The 14,291-nt window shown below is 37.6% G+C and overlaps 1 protein-coding gene across 1 annotated transcript; it reads right to left on the bottom strand.

The window, feature by feature from the left end:
* Positions 1 to 1,072: 1,072 nt before the first annotated feature.
* Positions 1,073 to 13,609, bottom strand: cUnh12orf56 (chromosome Un C12orf56 homolog). Its single transcript, XM_082166643.1, has 13 exons — positions 12,990 to 13,609; positions 11,298 to 11,484; positions 9,432 to 9,510; positions 4,422 to 4,764; positions 4,059 to 4,147; positions 3,350 to 3,494; positions 3,170 to 3,258; positions 2,850 to 2,939; positions 2,667 to 2,763; positions 2,407 to 2,481; positions 1,813 to 1,890; positions 1,493 to 1,671; positions 1,073 to 1,409 (listed from the first exon to the last, which is right to left on the bottom strand). Exons 1-13 carry the CDS (start codon positions 13,284 to 13,286, stop codon positions 1,295 to 1,297), a joined length of 1,863 nt encoding a protein of 620 aa, XP_082022769.1. The 5' UTR covers positions 13,287 to 13,609; the 3' UTR covers positions 1,073 to 1,294.
* Positions 13,610 to 14,291: the final 682 nt, after the last annotated feature.

The following is a 14,291-nucleotide window of genomic DNA, read 5'->3' as shown; positions in this document are numbered from 1 at the left end:
TTCAAAGGCATATTCGCATATCAGAACACCTGTGCATCTGTTTTTATGGAAGCTTGTTTCCGCCATGGAATAAAAAAATAAAAAAGGTAATTGCAACTTTTTATCTCACAATTCTGACTTTTTTTCTCTTAATTGCAAGTTTATATTTTCCAATTCTGAGAAAAAAAAATCAGAATTGCGAGTCATAAACTCAGAATACGAGAAATAAAGGCAGAATTGCGAGATATAAACTCTGAATTGTGAGAAATAAAGGCAGAATTGCGAGATATAAACTCTGAATTGTGAGAAATAAAGCCAGAATTGCGAGATATAAACTCTGAATTGTGAGAAATAAAGCCAGAATTGCGAGATATAAACTCTGAATTGTGAGAAATAAAGCCAGAATTGCGAGATATAAACTCGGAATTGCGAGATATAAACTTGAAATTGCAAAATATAAAATTACAATTATGAGATAAAAACTCGGAATTCCGAGAAAAAAGTCAAAATTCTGAGATATAAACTCGAATTGTGAGATATCAACTCAGAATTGCGAGATATAAACTCAGAATTGTGAGAAATAAACTCAGAATTGCGAGATATCAACTCAGAATTGCGAGAAATAAACAGAATGGCGAGACATCAACTCAGAATTGCGAGATATAAAGTCAGAATTGCGAGAAATAAACAGAATTGCGAGATATCAACTCAGAATTGTGAGAAATAAACTCAGAATTGCGAGATATCAACTCAGAATTGCGAGAAATAAACAGAATTGCGAGATATCAACTCAGAATTGTGAGAAATAAACTCAGAATTGCGAGATATCAACTCAGAATTGTGAGAAATAAACTCAGAATTGCGAGATATCAACTCAGAATTGCGAGAAATAAACAGAATTGCGAGATATCAACTCAGAATTGTGAGAAATAAACTCAGAATTGCGAGACATCAACTCAGAATTGTGAGAAATAAACTCAGAATTGCGAGATATCAACTCAGAATTGTGAGAAATAAACTCAGAATTGCGAGATATCAACTCAGAATTGTGAGAAATAAACAGATTGCGAGATATCAACTCAGAATTGCAAGATATAAAGTCAGAATTGCGAGAAATAAACACAGAATTGCGAGATATAAAATCAGAATTGTGAGAAATAAACTCAGAATTGCGAGATAAAACATTGCAATTACCTTATTTATTTATTTTATTCTGTGGCGGAAAAAAACTTCCATTGTTTTTACAATGCAGAAATAAGAAATTCAATCTGAGAGGGACAGAAAGATAGAGACAGAAGCACACTGGCAGCAGAGCTCAGGGTTTCTGGAGAACCAGACTGAGGAGCTGGGAAAGAAGGCTCTGGGCGGGCTGACTGATGGGGTAGTGATGGGGCAGTTTGTCCTCCAGCCCTGACATCTTCACGTAGTACCTATAAAAAAAGAGGATTTTTAAAATATGACAGCCCTGTCTTAGCCTTGAAAAAAATTGGACTTGACGAAGCTCATGAAGAACCTGAACTCCTCCTTGAATCCTGTCCTGATGTATTTGCTCAAGCAGGTGCTGTGCTGCAGACAGGCTAACAGAACATGGAACCGCTGGTACAGAAGAACCGCCTGAGACGGGCTGACCGGAAACTGCGGGCCTGAGAGAACCAGAACCACCTGCTGGGCCTGATATCCAACAAACGGGAGCTGTGATAGAGAAAACCAAACAGGACGATCACATTATGAAGCTCTAGAGGGAGGTACGTTCAAACATTCGTTCTGATATAGGCTTGATAATCATGTGGATTTATGCAGATGTGCATGAAAATGAAATGGTTATATACTTACTAAGAATGGATGAGGTTTAAGCAATTGAAACACCCAGCCAATGGTAAGGAAATGTCCCAGAGAAGGTGTGCGACTAGCCTTTGAAACACAATTGAGACAAGTAAAGCAGAGTGATATCGAGCCTAGGAAAAATGACATTCTCACCCTTATTAAAATATTACTAAAAATGATAATATTGTTGTGCTACTGTTGTGCTTGGAGTCAATTTTTTTTTAATTGTGATGACATCATTTTTGGCCAGGCTGTCATACAAAGAATTTATGGACAAAAAATAAAAATAAAATAATTTATGGACACGTGCAAAAACGAGAGCGAACCAACAAAATATTAATAACTGATTATGTTGTAGTCAATGTATGCTTTTTCCTGTGAGCGTTTTGTTTTTCTATGCATTTTTTTGTTTTTGCATATTAAAATAAGATAGTTTGGCCTTTTTCTGCCAAATAATTTTGTCAGATAAATACCTGTTCTTCCCTCATATTTAAAATATAAATATATATTATATTCTCCTCATATTTTGATGGTTTAATCAAACTAGTAGGGTAATTAAAAACAAATATCCCCTTTTGATATATATATATAAATGCTACTCACCTCCTGACAGAGAACAACAACCTCAAACAGCAACGCAGATGCCGCGTCCAGATAGTCCGCCTGCAGATGCTGCATCTGCGACACACAAAGACATTTCATTATCATAAATTAAATTTACTTATCATAAATTAATTGATTATTATTCATCTATATAATCAAAACATATAAACAATTTTTTGTCTGTTCCTCACACTGGGTAGCCAGGATGAGTAAATAATGACAAAATATAAAAATTTTCCATTGTGGACTGTCTTTTATACCTTAGTAATTGAAGATTTGGAGTCCTTGGTAGAGTCTGGCAGCTGAAGATCCGGATCACACACTAAAGCTAGCAGCATGTCCGCTGTAAGAGCCCCTCTGCATCAAACAACAGCCAAGTCTCATTTAAATAAGATTTAAGGAGCAGAGCAGACTGATATTATTGCCAAGGTAGAATCACATACTGTTTGGCCATCAGCATGCTGAGTCTTGTCGGTTCAATCTCTGTTTCCCTGAACATCAGGCTTAATATCTGAACCACTAGAGTGCAAAGCCTGCAGAACATTGACACATCATCTCTATCTTAATGTCCTCAAAAGCAGTTGCGACTTCATGCGTTACAGTAAAACCTACAGCACCGATCATGAAAACGTGCTTGGTTCTAGGGGGAGGTCATTACAAAGTTGTTTAAATTATAAACATGGATAGTTTAGCTTGTTATGAGACTGACTGGCATGTGTCACATGACCAGTTTTATGTCTAGTTTTCTTATTACGAGGCTTACAGAAGTCTGTCAGCTGTGTGAACTCCTCCATGGTCGCCCTGAGAGCTTTCAGACAGAGTTTTCACCAGGAAAGGATAAAGGTCAGGTGACTGAGAAGCAAAAAAGAGAGGAATTTTCATTTTTGGATGAACCGTTCCTTTGAAGTGCATGTAAACACTAATGCACAGAGCAGAATCTTACCCTCCAGAAGAGTTTTTTGATGGTGGGGTTGCGGTATGTGGCCGTGTGCAGCTCCTGCAGGAGTAAATACTGACTCTCCAGACTGATGCTCTCCTGTAACAGCTCTCCACTCAACTGACCGAACAAGTGACACGTCCGCTCCCAGCTGGAAACACATTAGCAGACGCTTTCTTAGAATGTGCATTTTACACTGCCTGCATGCATATATGTGACCCTGGACCACAAAACCAGTCACAAGTCGCACGGGTTTATTTGTGGCAATAGCCAACAATACATTGTATGGGTCAAAATTATCGATTTTTCTTTTATGCCAAAAATCATAAGGATATTAAGTAAAGATCATGTTCCATGAAGATATTTTGTAAATTTTCTACCATAAATATATAAAATATTTACTTTTGTGAGTGAAAGCAGCACAATCGCGAACATAAATGGACAACTTTAAAGGCGATTTTCTCAATATTTAGATTTTTTTGCACCCTCACATTCCAGATTTTCAAACAGTTGTATCTCAGACAAATACTGTCCTATCCTAACAAACAAACATTGAACTACATCAATGGAAAGCTTATTTATCCAGCTTTCAGATGATGTATACATCTCAATTTCAAAAAATGGACCCATGTGACTGGTTTTGTGGTCCAGGGTCACAAATATGTACGGTTCAGTCAGATAGATACAGCATATAGCAGATATATAGCAGATATACCTGATCTTGTGATATTTCTGTTTCTGAGGAGAAGAGGAGGATATGCCACATCTCCTCCTGTAAACTGGGTCCAGCATAAAAGTTGATCTCTACAAAAACAACAAAAAAACAACAACATTAAACATTATTTTACGTGCATTACTTACAATGCCCAACAGATGCGATTATATTCTGTGGAAAATGGCCATGGTACGAGATTGACTCCACACATACACACACACACACACACACACACACACACACACACACACACACACACACACACACACACACACACACACACACACACACACACACACACACATACACACACACACACACACACACACACACACACACACACACACACACACACACACTTACTATGATATAGCTGCTCCAGGAGCTCTGTAGGTGAGGGAATATTCGGGACGATGGAGATACAGCGTAAAGGTGCAACTCTTCCTCTATCTCATCTTCCTCCTCCTCCTCCTTCTGCTTCTCTGTTATTGTTCTCGTCATCACTCTTGTCAGGACTGAACCTCTGTGACGGAATGCTACAGGGTCCTGAGCAGAGGTCCTTCGCTGGTCATTAGTGATGGTGGGGAGAGGAGCTGCACTGGGGGAGGTATTAAACACACTCAGACCCAATACATTCGGGTTTGGACAGGAAGCTGAACGTCTTTTCGGAACGACGCTGCCCTCTTCTTCCTCCAGCGCACCATCACTATAACAGACAGAGACCTTTTTTTTGTTACGGCTAGTACATTTTTTAAAGATGATTTAGATCTGAAAATTATTTCTATTATTGTTTTTTTAGATGAAAAAGCAGGGAAGCAGTTAAATTTTAAAATATGAATATTATATTAATAATATTATAAATAATAACTAGTATTAAATAAATAATATTATTAATATTTTAAAAACCTTATGACATGGCAAGTAGGGTTATATTTGGCTAAAAGTAAAACTAGAACTATAAACATAAAATAAAATAATTTAATTTAAAATAATTTAAAAAATTTTACTTTAAATAAAATAAACATGAATTGAAATAAAATAACATATATATAAAAAAAGCTTAAACCTATTTATTTCAGAGAGTTTCTAGGAAACGTTTCTCATTTTCATTTAGTTTAACTTGTACATGTACTAAAATAACTCAAAACTAAAACTGAAATAAAAATTGATAAATATATATATTTATATATATATATATATATATATATATATATATATAAATATATTGATAAGTATATATATAAACTAATAAAAGTGACAAAAACATTCACAAATTTTTTTTACTAAAATGAAAATGAAAAAAGAAAATATTAAAACTAATTCAAAACTATTAATAAAAACTAAATTGTATCTCTGATACTAAAATAACACTGATGGGAAGGCATTTCAGGTTGTCAGATGTCGGATGTTAAAACCAATACAATTTTATGATGTTTAAAGTTTTTCAATAATATTTTAAATACATTTAGTTAAGATTAAGATGGCCTAACGTGTTCAAACGTGTTCAAAATTTAAACTAGACATTTTTTTAATCATCTTGCATTTGTCACACAAATTTGTCTAATAACAAAAAAGCTGATATAAGATGGATCTTTTTATAATCAAAACAGATCTCTTCAAAGAGGTCCTCTGAACTGTATAATTTATTAGGGCCTTTGATAAAGCATAAACTAGCTGCACTGACAGACCATATCCATGAGGAGGCGCTGGCGAGTGACATGTTCAGTGGCACAGTATTGGAGAACTTCAAGGTTTGGATGCCAGACAAGGTCCTGCTTCACGCCCCATCATCATCCTCCCATTTAAATTCCCTCTAATATGATGCAGGATAAAAAGAAAATCTTTCCATGCGCCTCAACATTCCAACAATTTCCTAAGTGGAAAATGCCCACAAACTTTTTTTAGGTGCACTGACCTACTTTTCGTTCTCATGCCGATGTCTGAAAAACGCTCACAGACCATCTCTGTACAGCCGCACACCACCGATTCAATAAATCCTTCAAATGATGCTTAAACTGTGGAAAAGCTAGAACCACACTTCCCATGTGGTTACTCGTGTGTCTCTTCAAGACAATGGCAAGCGCTTTGTGCTGAACGTGAGCTAATGGTCTCCCTTGGGTGGGATTCAACTGGAGCTGAGAGTCACATTACAGTGCAACTGAGAGAAATCACACATTCACACTGTTCTCAGAACAGTCTCAGAGAGGTTTGATGAACACAAGCACAGTAGCAGCGAGTTCTTCGTCAGAACGTCGTTAAGAACGTTAAGCTGGCATGTTTTGCTGAGACAAACAAGGTCTTTTAATTGGATATTTATTGCGTAGCGGTTTCCTCCTCATGGCAACAGTGTGAATGACGCCAGTGGCCTCCCCCTCTGCGTCTCCTGCTCAATGCTGTAAAGTCATGGACTGTCAACAGGGTAAAATGCATGAATACACATCATCACTGCAACTGATGTCAGTTTTGGAAACCACATTAAATTGGTTTTCAAATTGTAGGAGCTTTTCGTTGTGAACAGCAGTGTTGTTATCGTCAACTAAGACTACACCTATTAAAAAAGCATTTTTGTTATATGAGAAGGCTGAAATAAAATAAAATATATTTAATGAAAAACTTAAACTAAATAGAAATTTAAAAAACATTGCCTTTGTTGCCAGAACTAAAAATACTAACTGAAAACTAAAACTGATATACAGTAGAAAAATCCCCAAAATAAGAAAATGACAAAAGAGCATAACAAAATTACTAAATATGTAACTAAAAAAATATGAAAAAAAGCTAATTCAAAGTATTAATTAAAACTATAATACTATCTAAATACTACTAAAATAACACTGATGAATATATTCAAATCAACATTTTCACTTCATGAAACAGCAAACACAGAGCCTAATATGCTGCTAGTGGTTTCTAATTTACAAGATCTTTCTTTCCTTTTTCTGCGTTCATTAAACATGCATATGTAATGCAACCTCTCTTCTTGCCCCATTTCCACTTCAGAGGCTCACGTTGCAACAGAGAGCAACTTGCTCTGCAAAATGCAAAAGAAAAGTTACCTTTAAAGCTACGGAAAAATAGTTCCAGAAGTTACAGTATGTTTTCATAGTACGTCTTGAAGTTCCCCTGTTATGCTATTTAAAAGGTTCCTAATTTTGTTTTCGAGTCTCCTACAATTAGTTTACATGCATCAAAGGTCAAAAACACTTACATTTTCTCATAATATACAGTACATTGCAGCATTAGCTCTTTTCTCACAGTGTCTGAAACGATTCAATAAAGGATTCGGCCTCTCTAAACCCCTCCTAAAGCCTACTCTGCTCTGATTGGTCAGACGTCCCAGTCTGTTGTGATTGGTCTACTCTCCTCTGATTGGTCAGATGGCCCAGTCTGTTGTGATTGGTCTATTCTGTTCTGATTGGTCAGACGGCCCAGTCTGTTGTGATTGGTCTACTCTCCTCTGATTGGTCAGACGGCCCAGTCTGTTGTGATTGGTCTACTCTCCTCTGGTTGGTCAGATGGCCCAGTCTTTTGTGATTGGTCTACTCTGCTGTGATTGGTCAGATGGCCCAGTCTGTTGTGATTGGTCTATTCTGTTCTGATTGGTCAGACGGCCCAGTCTGTTGTGATTGGTCTACTCTCCTCTGATTGGTCAGACGGCCCAGTCTGTTGTGATTGGTCTACTCTCCTCTGATTGGTCAGACGGCCCAGTCTCTTGTGATTGGTCTACTCTCCTCTGATTGGTCAGATGGCCCAGTCTCTTGTGATTGGTCTACTCTCCTCTGATTGGTCAGATGGCCCAGTCTGTTGTGATTGGTCTATTCTGTTCTGATTGGTCAGACGGCCCAGTCTGTTGTGATTGGTCTACTCTCCTCTGATTGGTCAGACGGCCCAGTCTGTTGTGATTGGTCTACTCTCCTCTGATTGGTCAGACGGCCCAGTCTGTTGTGATTGGTCTACTCTCCTCTGATTGGTCAGACGGCCCAGTCTGTTGTGATTGGTCTACTCTCCTCTGATTGGTCAGACGGCCCAGTCTCTTGTGATTGGTCTACTCTCCTCTGATTGGTCAGATGGCCCAGTCTGTTGTGATTGGTCTATTCTGTTCTGATTGGTCAGACGGCCCAGTCTGTTGTGATTGGTCTACTCTCCTCTGATTGGTCAGACGGCCCAGTCTGTTGTGATTGGTCTACTCTCCTCTGATTGGTCAGATGGCCCAGTCTTTTGTGATTGGTCTACTCTGCTGTGATTGGTCAGACGGCCCAGTCTTTTGTGACTGGTCTACTCTCCTCTGATTGGTCAGATGGCCCAGTCTGTTATGATTGGTCTACTTTGCTCTGATTGGTCAGATGGCCCAGTCTGTTGTGATTGGTTTACTCTGCTCTGATTGATCAGACGGCCCAGTCTGTTGTGATTGGTCTACTCTGCTGTGATTGGTCAGATGGCCCAGTCATTTGTAATTGGTCTACCACTTACAGCATGTGTCGGAAATGAAACGGGCATTACCATATCTGAATTTCAGCTAAACACTTGATTCACAGTTAATAAGAACAGTAACAATGGCGGTTTTCGGTTTTACCGTATCAATTAGCGCCTGATTCCTCATTCTTTGGAAGTGCAGTATAGTGGATTTTCTTGCACAGAACAGAAAACAGCATCTTCTCGACATGTCGATAACACAAACCAAACTCTTCCGTTCCTCAGCTACAACTACCGTTTGAGAGCCGGTCAAACTAGACGTTGTTTGCCAGCAGCCAATCAAGACCATAGACTGGCATTTCGCAAATGTGTTACAAACCTAGGTAGGTTCAAGCAGGAAGTATGCATTAAAAAGCACAATGGGCATAAAGCATAAAGAGTCAGCTTATTATTCATTACTTTTCTACTTTTTGATCCATTAAATTGCTCCAGTTAATGCTTTTTGTTGCATGTCACTGGATAAAACTCGAAGACATTTTTTCTTATGTTAAACCGTTCAGCTTTATGACCTATGAACTTTTAAATCAGTATACTATGTATTGCTTATACAGCGTCATTGATAGTTTAGCACAGACGTAATTACGTAAAAACGTAATCAATCTAGGTTCTAAGCAACAAAGCACAACACAGACGGTTCTTGTGCGCCCCCTGAGATATAAAACGTGAATATCTCCACATTTATTATCACACCGGTTTGTTTAATAAGATCGCTGTGGCTCGAGTTGCTAAGCAAATTCCTCTTCAAAACGGAGTCTGTTCGTCCTGTGCATTGTAGAGTCAGAGGCAGTAAAAAGCTGTGTGGTGGAGATAAAGCACTTTGAATGGGTCATTGTGACGCTCACAAATACACAGCAGTTGTGTTGGTTGAAAGTGAGGCCGTTAACACTGAGAGGACTTTACCTCATTGATGTGGGAGAGATTCTCCAGCTGGAGGACTCAGACGGAGCTGAGCGTGTCGACAGGAGAACATGACTCATTCCTGCAGGATCACAGGAAAACACTTATTTGGTTTCATTTTGACATTTAGCGAGTTGAAGTTTATCTGAGAGGACAAACTGAAATCTTAATGAAATTATCTACTTAAAAAGATTAATAATGCTTCATTTTAAAACAACAAACAACGTCACATTCATTTTTTTTATCCGGATCTATTGATTTTTTTCCTAACTGCAATTCATACAGCAATTACTTTAATATGCAGTAGTGGCCAAGTGTTGTCGTTGTTGAGGGGATAATTGTTTTTAATGACTGTACAAGTTTGATTAAGCCATCAAAACATGGAAAAAATATTTTATATTTTGTAAATATAGTAAATTGAGGGAAGAACAAAATGCTAAACTTGGTATAAATACCCTATTATGCTATTTTGAAGGTTCATAATTTTGTTTTGGAGTCTCCTACAATAGGTTTACATGCATCCAAGGTAAAAAAAAAAAAAAAACACTTTCATTTTCTCATAAAATTCATTGCAGCATCTCCTCATTTCTAATAGTGTATGAAAATGGTTCGGTCAGATGAACCAGTCTGTTGTGATTGGTCGGCCGCTAACAACTTGTGTCGGAAACAAAATGCTTATTACCATATCTGAATTTCAGCTTGATACACAATGATGCCAACAGTAATGATGGGATCGGTTTTACCATATCAATTCGAGCGCAAGTCCTCATCCATTTGAAGTGCATGCAAAGTGGACTTGCTTTGGCAGGACACGAAAAAGCATTTTCTCGACATGTCAATAACACAAACCAAACTCTTTCAGTCTCAGCTACAACTACAGTGTTTGAGAGCCGGTCAAACTAGACATCGTTCATGGGCAACCAATGAAGACCATGGACTGGAATTATGCAAAATTGTTCAGGTATGTAACAGGAAGTAAGACTGGAATTACTGACGACTCATTTCAGGCAGTTCAGAATCATTTTTTTTCTTTTAGGAGACTTTGACATGCACTTTGATCTTTAAAACTTTGCAGAGATTTTACATTGACAAACAACTATATTACACACTGCATGAAAGGTAAAATTTGGTAATAATCGGCACTTTAAGGTATTTATCTGACAAATTATTTGGCAACAAAGGCAAACTGAAAATCAAATGTCATCACTCAAAAAAAAGTGATTTTTCATAAAAATGTGTTTAAATTAAAATAGACTTTTTACTTTACAGTTTTAAAGACGAATCTGCTTTAAGTGTGACTTTGTCTGTGTTGTTTGTTTAAACTAAGGTTTAGGATATGTGCTTAATTTTGTTGCTTTTTATAAATAAGAAAACCCAGTAAACCATTGACCTGTTAAAATAATCGAACAAATTTCACAATGAGTGACTCCTCTTCATTCACAGATTAACTCAAACTGCTGAGTGTCCTTGTGCGTCTTGTCCACAGTGCTGTTTCTCTCAGATAACCTCATTTAAACCTCGTTTATCCTGAACTGGTTAAGCTACTACCTATGCGCAGGCAGAGAAAATCTCAATGCCTGGACACAAAATGGACACAAAACTCACAGCTGAGGCATACACACAAGTCAATGTAGGTTACGCGTGTGTCAGTACGGCTGCTTCCTCAGGACAGGTGAAAGAGCTCGTGGATTAACACACATACCTGCGCAGGTCAGGGACTTGACTAATGCGATTACAGGTTTATTACACTGTCAAGGAGAAAATGGGCTGAATCCTGGGCTTCTAATAATAACTATGCACTCATGCTTGCGAATAGTTAATGAATTCCTGATTAATTATACATTTTTTATCTAATTAAATTGTTTTTACCCTCCAGAGAATGCCGGGCACTCGAGTTGCGTCCTTGCGATGGAGATGGTGGGCACTCTGGCTTATTCTTGCTGGATCCTTTGGGTCTTTTGCTCTTTTTCCCAGTATTCTTTGCAGTATGAACGACACGAATATGCAGTGAACGCTCACGCTCCTCTCCACTGAGGAAATCAGGCAAATCGTTGATCTGTGAGGAAAGATAGAGATGTGTGTTGACATTGCGCTAACACAGATTAATTACATTAAGGCCCGTTCACACCAAGAACGATAACTATATTATAAATATTGTTCTGTTTATTAAGCGCGCACTGCAATTTTGTCGTCGAGCTCTTTAAAATCAGGTGGATTCTGATTGGCTGTCATTGTTCACTCATCAGCTGAAAAAAATCGCTCTGAAAGTGATTCCAACGATATAGTTTCTGTGCCGTTATCGTTATAGTTGTGGTGTAAACTCTGCAATTCTTTTATGTGTAAATGATTTAATATCATTATCGTTATAGTCATCGTCCTTGCTGTGAACAGGCCTTTAGTGTAAGCCGCTTGATGTGGGAATTAATGATTTTTTTAATTAGCCTACGCCTAATCATCAATAATCAATTAGCAATCATTAATATGTACATTTTTATATAAATTTGTGCATTTATTGTATTCTTAGCCAGCAGCAAGCTGGGGATAATTCTGTTATTCCTAATAGGTCAATTGCCTTTCCTTGTTAATTCTGCCATTGTGACATTTACAAGCTTCATTCGTCTGTCTTTTACAGTCTCCCAGTGCTGAAACGTTCCATGACTAATGCTTTGAGCTGTGTAAGTGCATAAGCTTACCAAACAAACCTTCTTTAAGCAGTTTAACATGACAGGATAAGTAAAGGTCCTCACTATTATTAGCGTTGTCTTGTCATCGCTGCTTGGTAGACAGTCGTGCTTCATCTGACATTTAGAACACATTGACTCAACGGTGAATGATGTATGATTTAAAACTGATCAATAAAAAAGTTATTAAGTTATATTAACGGCAAAGTGAGGTAATTTAAGTTTAATAAATATTTAAAAAATAAGCCCACTTCAAACAGGGTTCCCACATTTCTAGGCTGATTCATTTCCATGATTTTCCAATATTTTCCAGTCATTTGTAATAACTGTAGAAGGAGATCGCTCTCACAAAGAGTAATTTATAGCTTGGTGCTAGAAATGTTGCGTAACTACACAAATGTATATTTCCATCCATGACCTTTTAAGATTTTATTCATTTTAATGAGTCTCCCCAGGACTGGTATTCACACTGTTGAAATGTACCTGATATTTCCAGGCTTGTCAGAACCGTGTGAACCCTTTTCTGAAGAGTAACCAAGTTAAATTATGATAATGAATTTTGCAATGAAGATTTTTTGAATTTGTGCAAAATATCCTTTGTATATTTACCTAACTAATATCTACGCAACTTTTCTCTAATTGTGCAAAAACACGAAGCAAGGTGGTTATATAGTGTCTATATTGCTTTATTTTATTGTTAATATACTACTGATGTGTATATTGTATTCTATTGTACTGTTATTGCACTACATTGTGTTATACTCTATTATGCTCGTGTGTTGTTTGAGTAAATGCATTAATCAATCTATATGCAATATCAATAGATGAAATAACAACATTAATATGTCTATATAATATATCCAGTATATCTTGCTCTCACCAGCTCGATGCTCGTGACGTGTCTGAAGCTGAGCGCCTCTCGCAGCGCGCGCGGAGGATACTCGCTCAGATACACGCGCTCATCGGTCAAGATCACATGCATGAAAACCTTCTTCACCGACCCCGAGACCACCACACACGGCTCGTAGAACCGGATCCGCTCGTACACATCCCGGTTGGTGTTTCTCTTGAGGAAAGAGTCCAGTTTGCTGTTGTTCTGGCAGAGCAGCCCGTCCGCGCTGGTTCTGGCCATGGGAATGTCACCTTTAACACCACGCTCCCTCACTCCACGTCCCATATCCCGCGCATGCTGTCATATTAAATGAAGTGCAGAAGTTATTAATACATCCATCCATCCATTCCCTGTCGTGTTGTCTGTAAGGTGTATTCTCGCTCTCTGTGCCTTTGGAGCGGAGAAGCGCACTCATTGCGCATGCGCAGATACCCTTATAAATAGTGCAGCATGGTTTGGCTCATTGCTATTATCAGGAATATACTACATACAAAAATAACAAAAGATAAACAAAAAAAAAGGAAAATTAAATGAATATAAAAAGTTATATTTGATTACATTGATAGAATGTATTTTAGCAAACTGCTAAACTAAACTTCTGCTTTTGTGTTCCAGGAGGGAAAAGGGGTTTGGAAAGACTTGTCGGTGAGTAAATGAGAATATTATTTTTTGACTGAACTATTTCGTTTACACCATATATTTTATAATAATGTTACGAGTTTGAAGGCTGGAATGATTGTGGAACAATTGCGCCACCTTGTGGGCATAGAGGTATGTCAGTTTTGAGCAAATGTTTCTATTTCTTATTGATGTGGAGTATGAACCTGGGAGCTATTAACTGAACTGTTATGCCACATATTACAGCATTCTCATGAGTCGTCAAAAGTGTTATAAGTGTTAATGTGCAAAAAAGCCATTAGGTATAATTACGTGATGCAACTAACCCTAAAACAAACCCTAATCCTACCCTAACCATAGTAAGTATATGTAGTTTATTATTATTACTCAGTCATTACTTAAATGTATAATTACACTGTAACAGGGAAACTTTAAAATAAAGTGGAACCGATTTTTTTTATTATTATTATTTATGAAAATTCACATTTATGTTTATTCTTAGGATCAAAATTTCTGGGTCCAGTCAAACTGGTCTACTCGTGCTGAAGCTTTCCAATTAGCTGACTGTCAAATTATTTAGCTCATCTTTTCCAGCTTTGGCATGTCCTCCTGTCTAATGCAGGTTATGTTATATAGGAAGCAACACTGAAGGAAAAGATGATGAGTAACAGT

Source organism: Leuciscus leuciscus (assembly GCF_965113295.1).
Source record: "Leuciscus leuciscus genome assembly, chromosome: 4".
Classification (NCBI taxonomy): Eukaryota; Metazoa; Chordata; class Actinopteri; order Cypriniformes; family Leuciscidae; genus Leuciscus; species Leuciscus leuciscus.
The sequence above is the reverse complement of the archived record's forward strand: the minus strand, read 5'-3'. Positions and strand labels throughout refer to the sequence as shown.